The sequence below is a fragment of the Piliocolobus tephrosceles genome, chromosome 1, assembly GCF_002776525.5.
Source record: "Piliocolobus tephrosceles isolate RC106 chromosome 1, ASM277652v3, whole genome shotgun sequence".
Taxonomy (NCBI): domain Eukaryota; kingdom Metazoa; phylum Chordata; class Mammalia; order Primates; family Cercopithecidae; genus Piliocolobus; species Piliocolobus tephrosceles.
In genome coordinates, this window is record NC_045434.1 from 181,592,241 (window position 1) to 181,608,922 (window position 16,682).

Consider the following 16,682-nt stretch of genomic DNA (forward strand, 5'->3'; position numbering starts at 1 on the left):
ACCATGTGTCCCAGACACACGCCGAATCCCCTTCCAGGCAGATGGATATGAGGCTGGGAGTTAGTGATAGCCAAGCCCTTAGCAGTAATCTGTTCCTGGGCCCCGGAGCTGGGGAGGTGTCAGGGACCAGAGGAGCCGTGAGGAGTGTACAGGTGCTAGGCCCCAGGCTAATGTCCATTCTTCTTGCCTTTCTATTCAGTCAAGATGAGACCAGAGTGAACTGGAAGCACAGAGAGCCGCGGTTCAGGTCCTGGACAGGATTGCTAGGATACAAAAAGTCTTGAGTTTCTGCCTGGAAACTATGTTTGGTAGGGATGAAGGTAACAACGAGGGACCTTCGGGCAGAGAATCTGAGAGGGGTCCTACTCTCCCAGGGAGCTCTCAGCCTGGCCTGGCGGTCACGCTTCCCCTCCCTCCAGCCCCAGACCTGGAGGGACTCTCCCTCTCCACCCACTTCCTGTTCAGCCCCGGCCCAGAAGTGCCCTCACTGAGAACAAGGAAGGGAGGCTGCTCCCTGCATCCTCTGCACCAAAACTCCTCCAGAGGCCTTTTCAGCCCAGAAACTCAAGAGCTCCCAGAGCCCTGATCAGCCTAAACACTGCTGATTTTCCGCCAGGTCACACAGGTTCAGAATGACCTGAAGACTTCCTCCAGGACACACAGCATCGGGTGGCAGAGGCAAGCTTCTACCACGCCTCCCCAGCTGGTCACTGGGCGGCTCACCTCTTCTCCTATTCTTTGTTCTGTGCCTGGGGCTCAGAATGACACTGAAGCTCAAAGACCAGATGTCCATTTGGCTGGTTCAGGGGTGGACAGAACAAAGAGATGGGTAAAGGACGGGGGAAAAAGAATGAGGGGGATTGAACCCCCGACCTCAAAGCTAAACCTCTACAAGAGCAGCCACTTTCCCATGCTGTGAGTCGACAGGCTTCCCTCATCCAAACATGCCTGAAATTCTCTTCTTAAGGAACGTTTATGTGGGGGTAAGCATTGTTGGTTCTTTGTTCTTCTTTCGAGATTTTGTAAAAAAGCTCCAGGAGAGACAGTTCAAGGGGAAAGAGATGGCTGGGAGCGCCAAAGTGTACCTCACTAAGGAGGGAAAAGAACCCCAAGAGGACCCTCTGGGATTAGCAAAGTTGCAGACACAGGCTGCAAAGTAAAGAACATTAGTCACTGGCTGAGTTTACGCAGGTCCTACAGAGGTCTTAGTCACAGAGCTCTCTTTCCAGCTGGCATCTCGTTCCCGAGAGGCGAGTTCAGTACCAAGTCCCTCCTAGAGCAACATGCTGGGGGAGGGGGTTCCCTGCCCTCACACCCCAGGATGGTGCCCACGATTACCTGAGCCGTAAGCACCTGTGGCCAGTGGCCTCCTCCTCTGTCCAGCTTCCCGGGAGGGATGGGGAGTGCAGGGATGGAAGAGTGAGGGGGACGTGGGAACAGAGAAAGAAAGAGGACAATGCCATGAACGGAGGAGATGATGGGAAAGGATGGCATGGACATCTCTCCCACTCAGACCCTTAGAGCCCCCACGGGACAAAAAGGTGAGTCCAGCCAGGCCCCTCGAGAGAGGCCCTCAGCCTGTACCTGTCTGGCCCTCTGACGGCCTAGGAGTCCCCCAAACAGGCCCAGACACCCACGAAGTGGCTGAAGGCAGGTCTCAGAGAGGATGAGGACAGAGAATGGAAGAAGAGGAGGAGAAGCAAGAGGAGGTGGCAGCCGCACGGGGCCCCTACCTTTCCCCAGGGCAGAAGGAGGTGCTGCCCGGCCGGTGGCAGGTGGCAACGGGCGGGTAACGGGAGGGTGTTCCGTCAGGTACCGGCGCCCGCCGCACCTCCAGGGGCCGTAGGCCCCCATTGCGGGCCCGTTGCACGTGCTCAAACAAGAGGGCCAGCTCTCTGCAGGAGAGGGCGCCATCAGCGGTAGACAGGGCCCTGGCACCGCCCCCCTCACCCAGTGGGCACAGAGCTCCTGAGCTCAGATATTGCCAGGTCCTGCCGCTCTAGAGGTGTTCACTGAGAGCCCGGCCAGAATAGGACAGGGTGGACAGTGGGAGACTGGCCTTCCCCACTCCCTTTCTACCCCCAGTTCCCGGGAAATCCCCAGGGATGCCAGGCCTGGATGTGAAGGCTGTCACATCTCAAGGGCAGTCACGCAAGGAGCTTACTCTCAGTCCATCAAGCTGACTGCCTGAACGTGCTGTGCCTGCTCAGAGGCCAGCAGCGGCCCTGACATCCTTTCCCTCCAGATCTGACTCTGGATTTTAAGGGGAGACGGAGGCCGAGGAGGGCAGTGTGACAGGGTGGCTAGCCCAGCTTCCTTCCCCTGCAGCACTCACCCCTGCCACTGGGTTTTTGGAGACTAGATTCAGGACTGTGGCTTCTTCCTAACTCTCCAGGTCATTTCCCGCTGCCATGAGCCAAGGAGAGTATCTTCCCTCTCTCCTGCCTGCCTTCCCATTGTATGGATGAGCAAACTGAGGTCCAGGGAGCAGATGCCCAAACTGAGGTCCAGGGAGCAGATGCCCAGTGGATTCAGAATCTCCAGACTAGGCTCTGTTCCTCTGGGCAGAGGTCCTAGACCATCCTACCACCCCCACCCCCAGATCTCCCCTCATATACATCGTATTTCTTACAAAGCAGCCCTGTCCCACTCTCAAATGCCTGACCTTGAAAAAAAGGCCTCTTCTAATCTAGTCACTTTCCCACTCTGAGGTAGGAGCTTGCCTCTGCTGGGTGGAGAGATGCACCAGTGTGATGGTGGGAGCCCCTCTTCCCAGCCCCTCCTCTCCTGCTTCTCCCCTGGGAAGCCCTTAGGGCCGGGAGGGCATGGGGATGGGGGAGCCAGGTGCAGGGGGGAGCGGGATCGTGCAACAGCTGCTCCTGGAGAACTAATGAGGCAAAAAAGGCGCCCACAGAAGCGCTGAGCACAGCATCCTGGCCCAGCCACATGCTTGATGCCCGCCTGCCCGTGGGACTGAACTGGGCTCCATGGTTTTCATTCCTGCCTGAGGGCCTAGCCAGGCACCTGGCCACACGCACCTTCGTGATGCTATTAATAATCCCTCACGTGGTGCCACCCCCATGCAGTCTTAGCATGGCCCTGGCCAGTGGGGCAGACCCACTTCTGGGCCCTGAGGCTGCTGACTGGCACAGTAAAAGTGGGCACATACTCCCACATGGGAGTTCAGGGTGGGAGCATGTACCTAAGTCTGGAACACATGTTTCTGCCCACCCCACACTTTCTCCAACCGGCTGCAATATCCACTAACCCTGTCCCCCACTCAGGACTGAGGGGAGACGAGTTGGCTGTATCACTGCGCTAGGTGGCATCACCTATGGGTGAGCATGCACACTGCCAGCACTCCAGGGGCCAGGGCTCAGCCATGGGCCGGGGCTTCACCAGTGCCCTATGTCCAGTGTCCACCCCTTCCCTGGGCATAGCAGAGTGGAATAAAGGACATTCCAGGCTCTGAATTACATAAGATCTGCAGAGCCGGCCCAAGGTGCTCCCCTGGGAGCCATCACCCCCTTTCCACCCTCCAGGGCTGCGTCTCAGCCACTTGTCCTCAGAGGTCATTACTGCCAGCCCCCCACCCACCCCCACCCCCAGCAGGACCTACCTGAAGGATGGGAGGATACTGTCATAGTAGTACCAGGTGGCTGTCAGGTAGGCCCGGCTCATATCAGTGGAGTACAGGCGCCATGCAGCCTGGTGGTATGGGGGACGTGGGGGATGGGGCATCAGTGAGGCCTCTCAGTTCCCACCAGCCCTCTCCCCTGAAAGAACACAGTCCTTGGTCCAGTTGTGGGTTACCCAGAGCCAGAGGCCAGTTCCAATTCCACAGCCACCGACAGCGGCAGCCAAGAAAGTAAGGCCTAGGGAGAAACGACTTCCCCAAGGGGACAAAGCAGATCAACGTCAGAGCCAGGGACCATAGAACAGGGAGGTTAAGAGCTGGAGCTTTGTTGTCAGGCAGACATGGGTTTCCAATCCCAGCTCTGCCCCTTATTAGTGAGGACATTAAGTAAAGCTTCAGAACCTCAGTTTCTTCACCTGTAAAACACATGTAATACTACAGGGTGTTGTGAGGAATGAACAGTTGTATATTAAATGCCAAGCTCAGTGCCTGGCATATAGTAGGCACTTCGTGCCAGGTTCCTCAACAGAGGAACAAAGTGTTTTGTTTAACAAAACACTCCTCTTATTCTCTTTATCACGTTTGATAAATACCTATTCATTGTGTATTTGATAACTTTCTCTCCCCCTAGACTGTAAGCTGTGTCTTGGTTACTGCTGCATCCTCAGTGTAAATGTAGTGTCTGGCACATGTGGGTGCTTTGCGAATGTTTGCAGAATGCCATTATTATTACTAGCAATGCCACTCCATCTTTCCCAGCTGCCTGTCACTGCCCACGGGAATACTAAGGACTGAGAGGGGAGGAAAAGCATTACCTACCAACCCCTCAGCGTCCGTGGACTTGCCCAGCTTCCTCTGCAGCAGGAGGGATGAAAGTCAGACAGGAGGAAAGACTCCCTCTCCCTCCACGTAGGAAGAGCCAGGGAGGGACTGTGAGTGTGGCCATCAGCGAGAGCAGGGAGGCATGGAGGCTGCCAGGCAGGACAAGGCAGAGCTGGGCCCTGCATGCCTCCCTTCTTTGAATGCCTCTTGTCCTTAAGGGGCTGCCACCGCTGACCTCACCAGCCAGGCACCCTCCTAAGACAGGAATATTTTTACTTCCTGCTTGCCTAGGCCCCTGGCATGGGCTGGGGAGCAGCTGCCAGAGCTGTCTCATTAATTATGGGCACCACAATACCAGCTGTCTCTTGGCATGGACAGTGCCAGCCACCTGCCCCTACAATGCCCCTCAGAAGGCCAGCTCCCAGGGGACAGTAGCCATTGTGCCCCAAGGGACGCTAAGAAGAAAAGGCTGAGCTGGCGGCTGGAGATAACAGGGACAGGGAGGAGGGTTCTACCCTGGGGAGGACAGGTAAGGAGGGGCTGAGTGAAGCTTGGGTTTGGGGCTCAGAGGGTGACACACTGGCGAGCAGGCAGAGGTGGGCTGGGCCAGTGTTCCCTGAAGCATTTCCTGCAAGGAGTTCTCTTACACACACTCCTGACTAGCAAAAAGCCAAGGCTAGTCCCGGGGTCACAGAAAATCAGAGCCCTGGCCTCAGCCCACACACAGTCACAACACACCATGGCGCAGAGGGAAACTGAGACCACACACTCCTGACTTCCTACCCACCCCTCTGGCTGCTCCTTCTCTGTCTCCTTGCCCAGCTCAACTTTGCCAGTCCACCCACCTGCTAAATGTTGAGGTTCCTAAAAGCCCTGTCTGCACCATCTTCTCTTCATTTGTGTGAGTGCTTGTAGAATGAATGAATGAATGAATGAACGAACGAATGAATGTGCTGGGAGTGGGGCCGGCTTACTGCTGCACAGCTGATGGGACAAACAGTGGGTCTCTACCAGAGGCCTCAGGGCTCCTGTCCGGGCTCCACCCCTTCCCAGGCCCTGTGAAGTTGGGCTGGAGTTGGGCAATAGGGTAGCTCTGGCTAGCCCTAAACCAGGCATTTGGTGCAGGGGGAAGTTTCTGGCACTGTCAGTGAGCATCCTGGCTCTGTATGTGACTTGGCAGGCATGTGGCCCCAGGAAAGTCACATAGCCCCTTTGAGCTTCAAAGTGGTGTCACAGTTGGGCTGGGGACATGGGTCAGCACACAGGGTTGATACACCAGTGCAGTCATACAGCCCTGCTCCTGGGGCTTCTTCCTGGGCATCTTGTACCTGGATGAGGTTGGCTGCCGGCATCCTCCGTTTCTCGAAGTGTTTCTGCCGGTGCTGCTCCTGGACCTTCAGGGCGAAGCCGGAGCCTAGGATGCCCTAGAGGGATAGGGCATGTTTGGGGGAATGTGATGGCAGTGGTGGGGCAGTAAGAGGCTGCAAGGGTGTCCCCATCCGTGCCCCTCTGAGGTGCCCCAGGCTCCCCAGGCAGATTTGTGACAGGGGCTGAGCAGGTCCCACCCTCAGCCTCCCCGACCAACTGAGCAGGAGGCAACTCACGGCAGGCAGGGCAAAGAAAGAGATGCCCAGTAAGGCGAAGCCAGCAGCCAGGACCCTGCCCAGCCATGTGTGCGGTGTCTTGTCACCATAGCCGATGGTTGTCAATGTAATCTGGAGACACAGGTTACCAGCAGGACTGGTCACGGGGGCCACCTATGGCTTGTTGGGGGTACAGGCAGGTAGGAGCCTGATCATGAGGGAAGGGGCCCGCGGTCACTCACGGGGGCTGGTTAAGGTCATAGATGGATTCTCCCTCTCCTGGGCTGGTCAGGGGAAAGGGGTACAGTCACAAGGGCTTGATGTTGGGGGCTAGCTGGGGACAGAGGCAGGTCCACCAGAGCAGGTTGGGGGGTTAGCATTGGGGCTGGTCTCAGGGAGCTTCCAGCTCTAGTGAGAGGCCAGGGACAGGCCCGCTCAACCCTGAGTCAGGAGTCACAATGGGCATACCTCGGGAAGTTCCCAGGGAGGGTCCCAGGGAGAAGGGCAGCCCTGCAAAGACTCACGCACCGTCCCCCACCAGAGCGAGTCGGCATAGGAGGAGAAGTCGGAGTTGGCGTCCTTCTCGGCCAGGTAGACCAGGAAGGAGGCGAAGATGAGCACCAGGAACCCGATGTACCAGGCAGTGATCAGTTCCTGCAGGGCATGCGGAGGGGCGCGGTGAGGAGGGCTGCGCCTGCCTGGGAGATGTGGGGGGCTTCCACACGGGAAGGGGATAAAGGTCCCCCATCTCCCGGAGTCCCTGGTTCACTTTTCTTTCTCAGCTCCTCCCATCAGGGCAACCCTGCCCTGGCCTTTGCGAAACCGCCAGCACTGCCCCTACCCCGACCCCTATTCCCACCCTCATCCCCACCCCGCCTGCCTTGAGTCTCCAGGTTCCAAGCTCAGGACTCCAGCACCCTGCCCACCTTGCTCCGCCCCGCAAGTCCCACTTTCAGGCTTGCACGTGGGGCCCACCCTAGCCCCGCTCCAGCCCCACCCTCAGGTCCCACCTCAGCTGCCCACTTTGTGGTAGGAGTCGTCCCTTCAAACCCAAAAGCATCTAGGGGAAACCCTCAAGCCCCGCCTCTCCGGCCCCGCCCCCTGATCTGGTCCGGACTCCTAGGCCCGCCCCTGCCTAACTCGGACTCCACTTCGCCCCACCCACTTAGACCTCGGGCTCCAATCCCCGCAGGCCCCACCCCTTCCCAGCACCCAGACAGCCCCTCTGACCTCGCCCTCTCCGCCCTGCCCGCTCCGCTCTTGCCCCAGACACGCCCTCGAGCCTCTGCGCGCGGTCCGCAGGCCTCACCTTGCTGTGAGCATAGACCACTGAGCCCAGCAGCTTCCAGGTGCCGCCGCGGCGGTCCATGCGCACCATGCGCAGGATCTGCAGGAAGCGCATGCTGCGCAGCGCAGACGTAGCGAAGATGTTGCCCTGGGTGCCCGCGGCGATGACGGCCACCGAGGCCACAAACACGATGAAGTCTGCAGGGGCGGGAGCGGCGAGGTCGCAGCCAGCCCACCCCGCGCACGGACCCGGAGGCGGGGACTTCTGGGGCTGTGGCAGGGGACTGGGGAGCGAGGGGGAGGGTCCGTTGAATCTGTGCCGGTCTCCAGGGTCAGAGTCAGGATTGGGGTCAAGGCGTCACCCTGGCTCCTGGGGTCAGGGGTCAGGTCGGGCGGGGCGCGCCTCATTACCGATGACACAGAAGGGCTTTCTGGCAAAGCGGAAGCGACCCTGCCATCCTCGGTAGCGGCAGCAGCAGCCGGCGGACCAGACCCGGACGATGTACTCCAGGCCGAACACCACGATCATCACGAATTCCTGTGGGACCAGGAGCCTGAGTTCTGGTCCTCACTCTCCAGGACTGAGGCCCAGGTCTCAGCCAAGCTCGGACCCAGCCAAGAGTCCCTGGGTTAAGGGGACCAGGGCCTCCTCAGACCCCTCTCCTGGAGTTTCCTGGACTTGAGGATTCCGGAGAGCAGGAGAGCCCCTCCGCCTCCTGCAAGAAGACTAAAAGCCCGAGCATGTCCTCCCCTTCCGGCCCCCATGAGCTGATCGGATTTTTCTGCTCCTCAACACTCCCTCCCTGTCCCAGCTGTCTCAGACTCCCTAACTCTGACCGGGTGACAAAAGGGTGGCTGGCTGTCAGCTGTCTCCCTCTGTGGGGCTTCCGTTTGGTGTTTTGTGTTTAGGCAAAAACTGAACTAAAATCCACCACACGTGGAGTTTGCAGATTTTGTCCTGAGAAGGGGTGGAGCCTACTCACTTCTATTCTGGACCCATCATAAGCCCTTGCATAGAGGCAGGAGGTCCCCCAACACTTGCTATAAAGTGGGGATGATGCCCAGAGAGAGGCAGCCACAGCTGAGGGAACACAGCACAGCAAGCTGCTCTCTGAGCCATGGTATGAGAAGCCTCTTTCCACCTTCAGCCCTCAGCCCAGAGGTGCTACCTCACACAGCCCCACTCAGTCCTGGACTCCCAGCACTTACCAAGATGAGGAGACACTCGTTGGCAAGTTCCTGGTGCTCCTGAATAGTGGACAGCACAGACAGCACCAGGCAACTGAAGACCAGCAAAAATCTACAATTGCAGCATGAAGGAGAAGGTTAGACTGTTGGAGGGACAGGACGGCCAAGGGTGCCCCTGGCAGGGGGTTACAGAGCCAAGAGAGGAGAGCATTATTTTCAGAGAATTATGTGGCAATCAGAATCAGAATTCCCTGGAGTTACAGCTCTGTGCTGGGCACCAAAGGCAACAGCCCTCAAGCCCCAAGCTACTGGACCTCACAACTATTTCAATTGCCCCCTACTGCAGGCTGACTACCTCAGAGAGGTAGTCACTCATCTGTGAGTAGCAGGTCTGTCTGGGCTGGCAGTGGAAATAGACTGACTCAAGGTTCCTCCAGGTCTAGCCACCCACAAGTGGTGGCCTCAGCCCCAGCTTGGTTTTAACATGTCTTGGGAGAAGTGCTCCAGAGGTCAGCCCAGGGCTCAGGGAAGGTCGGCAGATGAAGGAGGGACCTTCTTTCTTAGGCACTCCAAAGTGGCAGGAGCCTGGCCTCATCTGCAGAATTGGGACAACTGCCCCTGCCTTCGTGGAATTAAGTAACAAGATAGCTAGAAAAGGAAAGAGGATCATGGAGGACAGGTAGAGAAGGAAGGATGCAGGGAGGAGAGGATGTAGAGAGGGGAATTGGGCAGTGTGGAGCTGGGCCATCAAGGCCAGGAACTCCCCTGCAGACAGTGTGAAACTACAGAGTGGCCCAGAACCAGATGCTTAGAAATGGAAGGAACTTTAGACTTTAGCACATCTAATACTTCCCTCATCTCCCACTGCACCACGAGGAAACGGGCCCAAAGAGGAAGAAGGACTCACCCTTTGTCACCCAATGTGCCCAGGACACAGCCAAGATTACAGCCAGGGTTCCCAACTTCCCAGTGGATGGGAAGAGGACAAAGGGCATGAGGAGAGGAGCTGGTGGCCTTGGCGGTATGTGGATGGGTGAAGGAGAGCAGGGTGAGAGGTCACAGGCTGCAGACACAGCAAAGGCGAATGAGGTGGCTTCCAGGAGCACCCCTCTTTGGGATAGGGGTGTGCTGAACATTCACACACCCTGGAGGAGACTCCAGAGGGAATGGGCTTCTCTGGAAATACATTTCTGTGTACTGACCCGCCAGCCTTCCCAGACGTCCCCAGTCTCCCAACCTCTGCACCGTTACTGGCATGGTGCATGCTACGCAGAACACCTCATGTCTGTGCCTGCGAGACTCTGCTCACCCTCCATGCCTACGGGAACACAAATGCTACATGCTCTGCAGAGCCTCTGGTTCCTGCACCCCACTATCCCCACTTCAGAACTGCCAGCTCCCGATGCTTGCCTCCCTGTGTGTGGCCCAAGTCACTTTCTATGTGGCTTTATTTATATTCATGTTTCATGGTGACCTTAAGGACAGCAGCTCAAGGTCAGAGAGATCTGAGTTTGGATCCCAGTCCTGCTTGTGTGTGTGGTTTTGGGAGTGTCACCTGCCTTCTCCGAGCCATCTCCTTATCTATGAAGTGGAGGCTATGGCTCATTTACACCTCCTGGACAGGGGCTCCTGACCAGTTTGAGGGGCAAGTGTATCCCAGCAAATGCCCCTGGTTTGAGAAGGTAGGTAGCAGATGTCGGTAAATTGTTTTGAGTGAATGAGTTCGAGAAGAGCTTATTCCTTGGCCAGTTCCAGACCAGAGCTGAGTCAGCAAAAACATGGGGCACTGGAGAACAGAAGAGAAGAGCACCAGCTCCTCGTGTTCAATAATTAATCACAAAAAAGGCAGCGGCCACATGCACCTGCATCAGGACTGCAGCTGAAGCAGGGTTTGGGACCAGAAGGGCCCTCCATGAGGTCATCTCATGCAGCCCCCTCCTCAGGGAATGGCCGCAGCCAGGACTTTATAAGCCTTTACCCTGGCCTTGATAGACACCCTCCAGTCCTGTTTCTCAGCTGACCTCAGAAGCTCAGGCAGCAGTGGGCCACTCTGGGGCCTTCTTCCTAAGTGTTTCATTAACGCTTTTGTTTTCTTTTATTTTTTCCTTTTTTTTTTTTTTGAGATGGAGTCTCACTCTGTTGCCAGGCTGGAGTGCAGTAGCACCATCTCGGCTTACTGCAACCTCCACCTACCGGGTTCAAGCAAGTCTGCTGCCTCAGCCTCCTGAGTAGCTGGGGCTGCAGGCGCATGCCACCGTCCCCAGCTAATTTTTGTATTTTTAGTAGAGACAGGGTTTCACCATGTTGGACAGAATGGGCTTGATCTCCTGACCTCATGATCTGCCTGCCTCAGCCTCCCAAAGTGCTGGGTTTACAGGTGTGAGCCACCGCGCCCGGCCATCATTAACACTTTTCTTGCCATGTCAGTAGTTACACATCTATAAAATTTCCACTTCACAATTGTAAAAAAAAAGCAGATTATAAAACCGTAATGGCAACGTGATCCCAATGTTTGAAATAGAGATGGTTTTTATACACGTACCCAGAGTCGGCAAGGCTATCTATAGGTGGTAAAATTAAGTGATTTGGCTTTTGTTTTGCTTTCTGCTTATCTGCATTTTCTTTCTTTTTTTTTTTTTTTTTTTTTGAGACAAGGTCTCACTCTGTCACCCAAGCTGGAGTGCAGTAGCATGATCACGACTCACTGCAGCCTTGACCTCCTGAGTACAAGCCATCCTCCTATCTCAGCCTCCTGAGTAGCTGAGACCACAGGCACATGACACCACACCCCGCTGATTTTTTAATTTTTTGTGGAGATGGGGTTGAACTATGTTGCCCAGGCTGGTCTCAAACTCCTGGGCTCAAGTGATCCTCCTGCTTCTGCCTCCCAGAGCTGGCAGTGTGAGCCACTCACCCAGCCTGTATTTCCTAATTTTTTTTTAGAACAAACATGGGTTGTTTGGGTAATAACAAACTAATATAAAATTTAAAATGCAGGCCAGGCGTGGTGGTTCATGCCTGTAATCCCAGCACTTTCGGAGGCCGAGGTGGGTGGAGAGCCTGAGGTCAAGAGTTACAGACCAGCTTGGCCAACATCGTGAAACCCCGTCTCTACTAAAAATACAAAAATTAGCCAAGCGTAATGGCAGGTGCCTATAATTCCAGCTACTCCGGAGGCTGAGGGAGGAGAATCGCTTGAACCCAGGAGGTGGAGGTTGCAGTGAGCCGAGATGGCGCCATTGCACTCCAGTCTGGGCGACAAGAGCAAGACTTCGTCTCAAAAAAATAAAAAATAAAAAAAAAATAAAAATTAAAATGCATTTTCTTAACAATACAAACAGGAAAAGCCCACTTTGGATCCCGCCCCACCCCTTGACCACAGTCGCCTCTGCCATTCAGCACGTGTGAGGGTGCGGCAGCCTCTCCCAGGTGTCCAGCTCGTGTGTCCAAATGCCTGCTCAGTGACTCTTCTTGGATGTCTGGTGGCCTCTCAAACCCAACACTTCCAAACACCAGTTCTCAATTTGTCCTCAAGTCCTCCTCACCTCCTGCCTACCCGTCTCAGTAACGCCACCAGGGCTCCTCCAGGGCTCAGGCTCCTTGATTCTTCCTTTCCCTCCCCCTGCACATCCCCTTCTGAGCAAATTCCATTGGCTCTACCTTCAGAATCTATCCCTGGGCAGGCCAGGCTGCACCATCCCAACCAAGCCGCCACCATCTGGCACCTACCTGGCCGCCCTGCCTCCACTACGCCTGAATGTGACCACTCTCTTCAAAGCAGCAGAGTCATCTTCCCACAATACACAGCTGGAAACCATCGCTCTCCACAAAACTCTCCTCAGACTTCACCCATTGCACTTAGAGAGGGAGAGTCCAACTCCTTGGCACTGCCAGCAAGGCGCTGTGAGGTCTGTGCCTCCACCCCCACCTCCAAATTTGACCTTCTGCACTCTCCCGCTGGCTTACTGCACCCCACTTATTCTGGCCTCCGTGCCAGTCCTGGAACACACCTAACATATTTCCACCTCCAGGCTTTGAACCTGCTTTACTGTTTCCTCTGCCTTACCCAGGTCTGTTCCAATGCCACTTCCTTGGAGGGGCCTCCCCAGCCATTCCCTCTCTGAAAGAATGGCCTCGTCTCCACTCTCTTGCCCCTTATTCTGACTGACTGATTGATTGACTGATTTCACAGCACTATTGAAAGACTAAGTAAATGAATAGCAGGAGTTCACTGTAACCAAACATCAAAACACCGTGTCACCAAGCCAAAGCCTCCAGTTTGCACCCACTGAAGGGGTCCCCAAAGCACATCCATCCCTGACTCCTCTGGCTGCCTCAGGTCTTTCCTAAAAAGGCACACCTCTGACCTTGACCATCTCCATTTGGCAGACACTACTTAAAAAGCCCCCGAACTTCACTTCTCCCTGCTTTAACCCACTGGCTAAGAGTTTCTATACCCTTGATACTCTCATTACATTTGAAGGGATGTACCTGGACTAACAGAAAACATCCTGGGAAGAGGCGCGGTGGCTCACGCCTATAATCCCAACATTTGGGAGGCCAAGGTGGGAGGATTGTTTGAGTCCAGGAGATCAAGACTAGCCTGGGCAACATTGCGAGATGCTGTCTCTACAAAAAAATCAAAACAAAAATTACCCGGGCATGGGGGTGTGCACCTGTGGTCCCAGCTACTCAGGAGGCTGAGGTGGGAGGATCGTTTGAGCCAGGGAGGTTGAGGCTACAGTGAGCTGTGATCTCGCCACTGCATTCCAGTTTGGGGGACAGAGCCAGACTCTGTCTTGCAAAAAAAGAAAAGATCCTGTGTTCCAGGCACCTGAATAATTATCCGTATCTTCCAGATGAGGAAATAGGGCTCAGGGAGGGACAGGCTTGTTCAGGATCACACATTGGATCTGTGGCAGAGCTGCAGCTCAGGCTGACCCTCAAGCTGCCTTGGGCTTCCTGGAGGGGGTTCCTCACACAGGGACGGCAGAAGAGAGATCAGTATCTGGAGGTCAGGGGTAGAGGAGACAGGTGAAGGAACCCCTTAGCTGGGATTTCATGCCTGCCACAACTAGGGTGTGGCTTCATTCATCCAACAAAGGACTATCTAAGGATTCTCTCTGGCGCCCCCTGGGATCTCAGTTTCTCCATCTATACAAATATGGATGAAACATGGGTGCTGGCTGGCCTCAGCCCTCTCTAATCTCCCCATCAGACAGGCCAGACTAGAGGCCACTTTCTAGGACATCTTTGCCTATCATGTCTGACTGCAATTTGTGGCCCATGTTCTTTCTCCGTTGCCCAGCCCAGGAGGCAGAATGGGACAGGCGGGTGTTGCCTGGCTGGCTCTCCCCAGCTGGGCTGATCACAAGGCTTATACAACCTTTCCTCTCCATATCCCCCATCTCCCCATCCCATGACTAGCCCACTCGTTCAGGAGGGAGGAAGAGGATAGACATGAAAAAGTGAATGGTTTGCTTAGATTTGTGGTTTTCAAACTACGGTGGATGTCAGAGTTGCCTGGAGGGCTTGTTACAATACTGATTTCTGGGACCTATTCTTACAATGTCTGGTTCAGTAAGTTTGAAGTGGAAAATTTGCATTTCTACAAAGGTCCCTGGTGATACCGTTGCTGCTACTATGGGGACCACACTTTGAGAATCACTGGCTTAGCTGATGGGAGCAATTGCAGCTGACTCAATTATTAGCCAGCTCAGGGCTTTTTAAACAACTGCAATCACCGCCTTCTCCCCATTTATACCTCCTCAAGTCACTGTCCAGAAGCGGCCACAGGGCAGGAGGAGGAGGAAAGCTCTGCTGGGGAGGTGGCTCTCGTGCTGTGCCCTGAAGTAATAACCATAACTGCTCCTGCTGGCCAAAGGCTTCCTGTTGGCCAGGTACTGTGCCAAGCCCTCTACATGCATGCTCTTAATCGGTTCTCACGATAACCCCATGGAACCGTACCATAATCACCCCAATAAGGAGAGGGCGGCTCAGAGGCGTATACTATGGTGACTGCAGAGCTCTGTGAATGTACTAAAATCCTCTAAATCGAATACTTTAAAAAGAGGAACTTTACAGTGTATGAATTATATCTCAATAAAGCTGTTATTCAAATGAGAAAAGAAAGGTATATTAACTTGTCCAAAGTCATAAGAGCAGGACCTGAGCCCAAGACCACCTGGACCACCGGGCCCTGCTAATGCTCTGGGCCTCAGTTTCCCTCTCTGAAACACACACAAAAGGTCGGGGACAACTCAATGATGGTTAAGGTCCCTACAGCTTGGTAACTCTCCAGCAGTGGGGTGGAGAGGATCGGCCATCTGTCTAGCTCCAGATTCTCTGGGGATGTCCCTGGATCAAGCTCAGGTCTCTCTCTTCATACCCACTGGGCGTTTGCCCAGTGTCCACAGCTCTCTCTCTCTCTCTGTCTGTCTCTCTCTCTCGACGTGTCCAACATGTCCCTGGAAGGACAGCTGCTGGGAGGCCAGGCCAGAGAGATGCGGATATGATGGGGGTAGGGGAGATGGCAGGGCATCTCACAGCAGAAAAGAGGTTGTCACCTGGTCCCTCTGGGCTATATTCACTTCAGACACATTAATTATCACCTACATTCAGCCAGGCTTATTGTAAAACCAGAAATGAATAATCCAGGTCCCAAGAAATTAACAACACAGAACATAACACAGGGGTGACGGGATGGACGAGGCCATGACAGTGTACTCAAGGGGTTGAGGAGAGTCCCAAGAAGCCTTCCACGCAACCAAAGTGGAGGGATCAGTGAAGACTTCTTGGAGGAGGTAACTGGACAGGGGTGGGGCTGCCCCAGGCAGAGGAAGCAGGATGTGCAAGCAGTGGGAATGTGGCCGTCGAGGCAGAGCCCAGAATGGCCAGCAGTTCTGGATGACGTGGCCTAAAGTGAAGTGGGCAGTGGAAAAACCAGAGAGGGCCAGATCCAGGGGCCTTGAGTGGCACTCGCAGGCACTGTGAACATGATCCCAAAGGCAGTGGGGAGTCATTGTGGAATTCTTGTTTTTTTGTTTGTTTGTTTTTGTTTTTGTTTTTTTTTGAGACGGAGTCTCGCTCTGTTGCCCAGGCTGGAGTGCAGTGGCCGGATCTCAGCTCATTGCAAGCTCCGCCTCCCGGGTTTACGCCATTCTCCTGCCTCAGCCTCCCGAGTAGCTGGGACTACAGGCGCCAGCCACCTCGCCCGGCTAGTTTTTTGTATTTTTTAGTAGAGACGGGGTTTCACTGTGTTAGCTAGGATGGTCTCGATCTCCTGACCTCATGATCCGCCCGTCTCGGCCTCCCAAAGTGCTGGGATTACAGGCTTGAGCCACCGCGCCCGGCCTGTTTTTTCTTTTTTGAGACGGAGTCTTGCTCTGTCACCCAGGCTGGAGTGCAATGGTGTTGGCTCACTGCAACCTCCGCCTTCTGGGTTCAAGAGATTCTCGTGCCTCAGCCTCCCGAGTAGCTGGGATTACAGGCACCCACCACCATGCCCAGCTAAGTTTTGTATTTTTAGTAGAGACGGGGTTTCACCATGTTGGCCAGGCTGGTCTTGAACTCCTGACCTCCAGTGATCCACCTGCCTCGGCCTCCCAAAGTGCTGGGATTACAGGCGTGAGCCACCACACCTGGCCAATCGTGGAGTTCTACGAGAGGAAATGACACAGTCCTATTTGCATCTCAGGACCACTCAGGGGAGTACACAGAATAGATCAAAGGAGATAAGACCCAGCAGAAAGACCAAGAAGGCTCCACAATAGCTCAGACGAGAGATGACTGTGGCCTGGCCCGGGGTGGTGGCAGCAGGGAAGAGAGGTGGATGGATTGGACAATACTGCAGGAATAGGGCTTACTGATTAACTGGAAACAGGAACTATGAAGGAGAATAACGTCTATTTCTGGTTTGGGCATTGGATGGATGAAGGTGCCATGAGTGCCTTCAAGGGACGGGGGAGACTCTGGTGGAGAAGCAAGTGTCGGGTGCCGGACATGTTGAGAGAGAGAGGGCTGTGGGCACTGGGCAAACACTCCATGGGTGTGAAGAGAGAGATCTGGCTGGAAATGCATTTGGGGGACATCAGGGGAGAGGTGGTGACTCAGGTCACGGGAGCAGCTGAGACAGTCCAGAGAGCATGTGGCAAAGTTAGAAGAGG

At 55.0% G+C, this 16,682-nt stretch overlaps 1 protein-coding gene across 1 annotated transcript in view; it reads right to left on the reverse strand.

Moving 5' to 3' along the window:
- The window catches only part of KCNQ4 (potassium voltage-gated channel subfamily Q member 4), a 55,585-nt gene that overhangs the window by 12,632 nt on the left and 26,271 nt on the right, over positions 1 to 16,682 (reverse strand). Inside the window, exons 2-9 of the mRNA XM_023221580.3 lie at positions 8,539 to 8,629; positions 7,741 to 7,867; positions 7,352 to 7,527; positions 6,571 to 6,696; positions 6,064 to 6,174; positions 5,788 to 5,883; positions 3,620 to 3,708; positions 1,734 to 1,895 (exon numbers count right to left, since the gene is read on the reverse strand). Of these exons, the coding sequence (XP_023077348.1) occupies positions 1,734 to 1,895; positions 3,620 to 3,708; positions 5,788 to 5,883; positions 6,064 to 6,174; positions 6,571 to 6,696; positions 7,352 to 7,527; positions 7,741 to 7,858 (878 nt within the window). The 5' untranslated portion in view covers positions 7,859 to 7,867; positions 8,539 to 8,629. The remainder of the gene's footprint in view (positions 1 to 1,733; positions 1,896 to 3,619; positions 3,709 to 5,787; positions 5,884 to 6,063; positions 6,175 to 6,570; positions 6,697 to 7,351; positions 7,528 to 7,740; positions 7,868 to 8,538; positions 8,630 to 16,682) is intronic.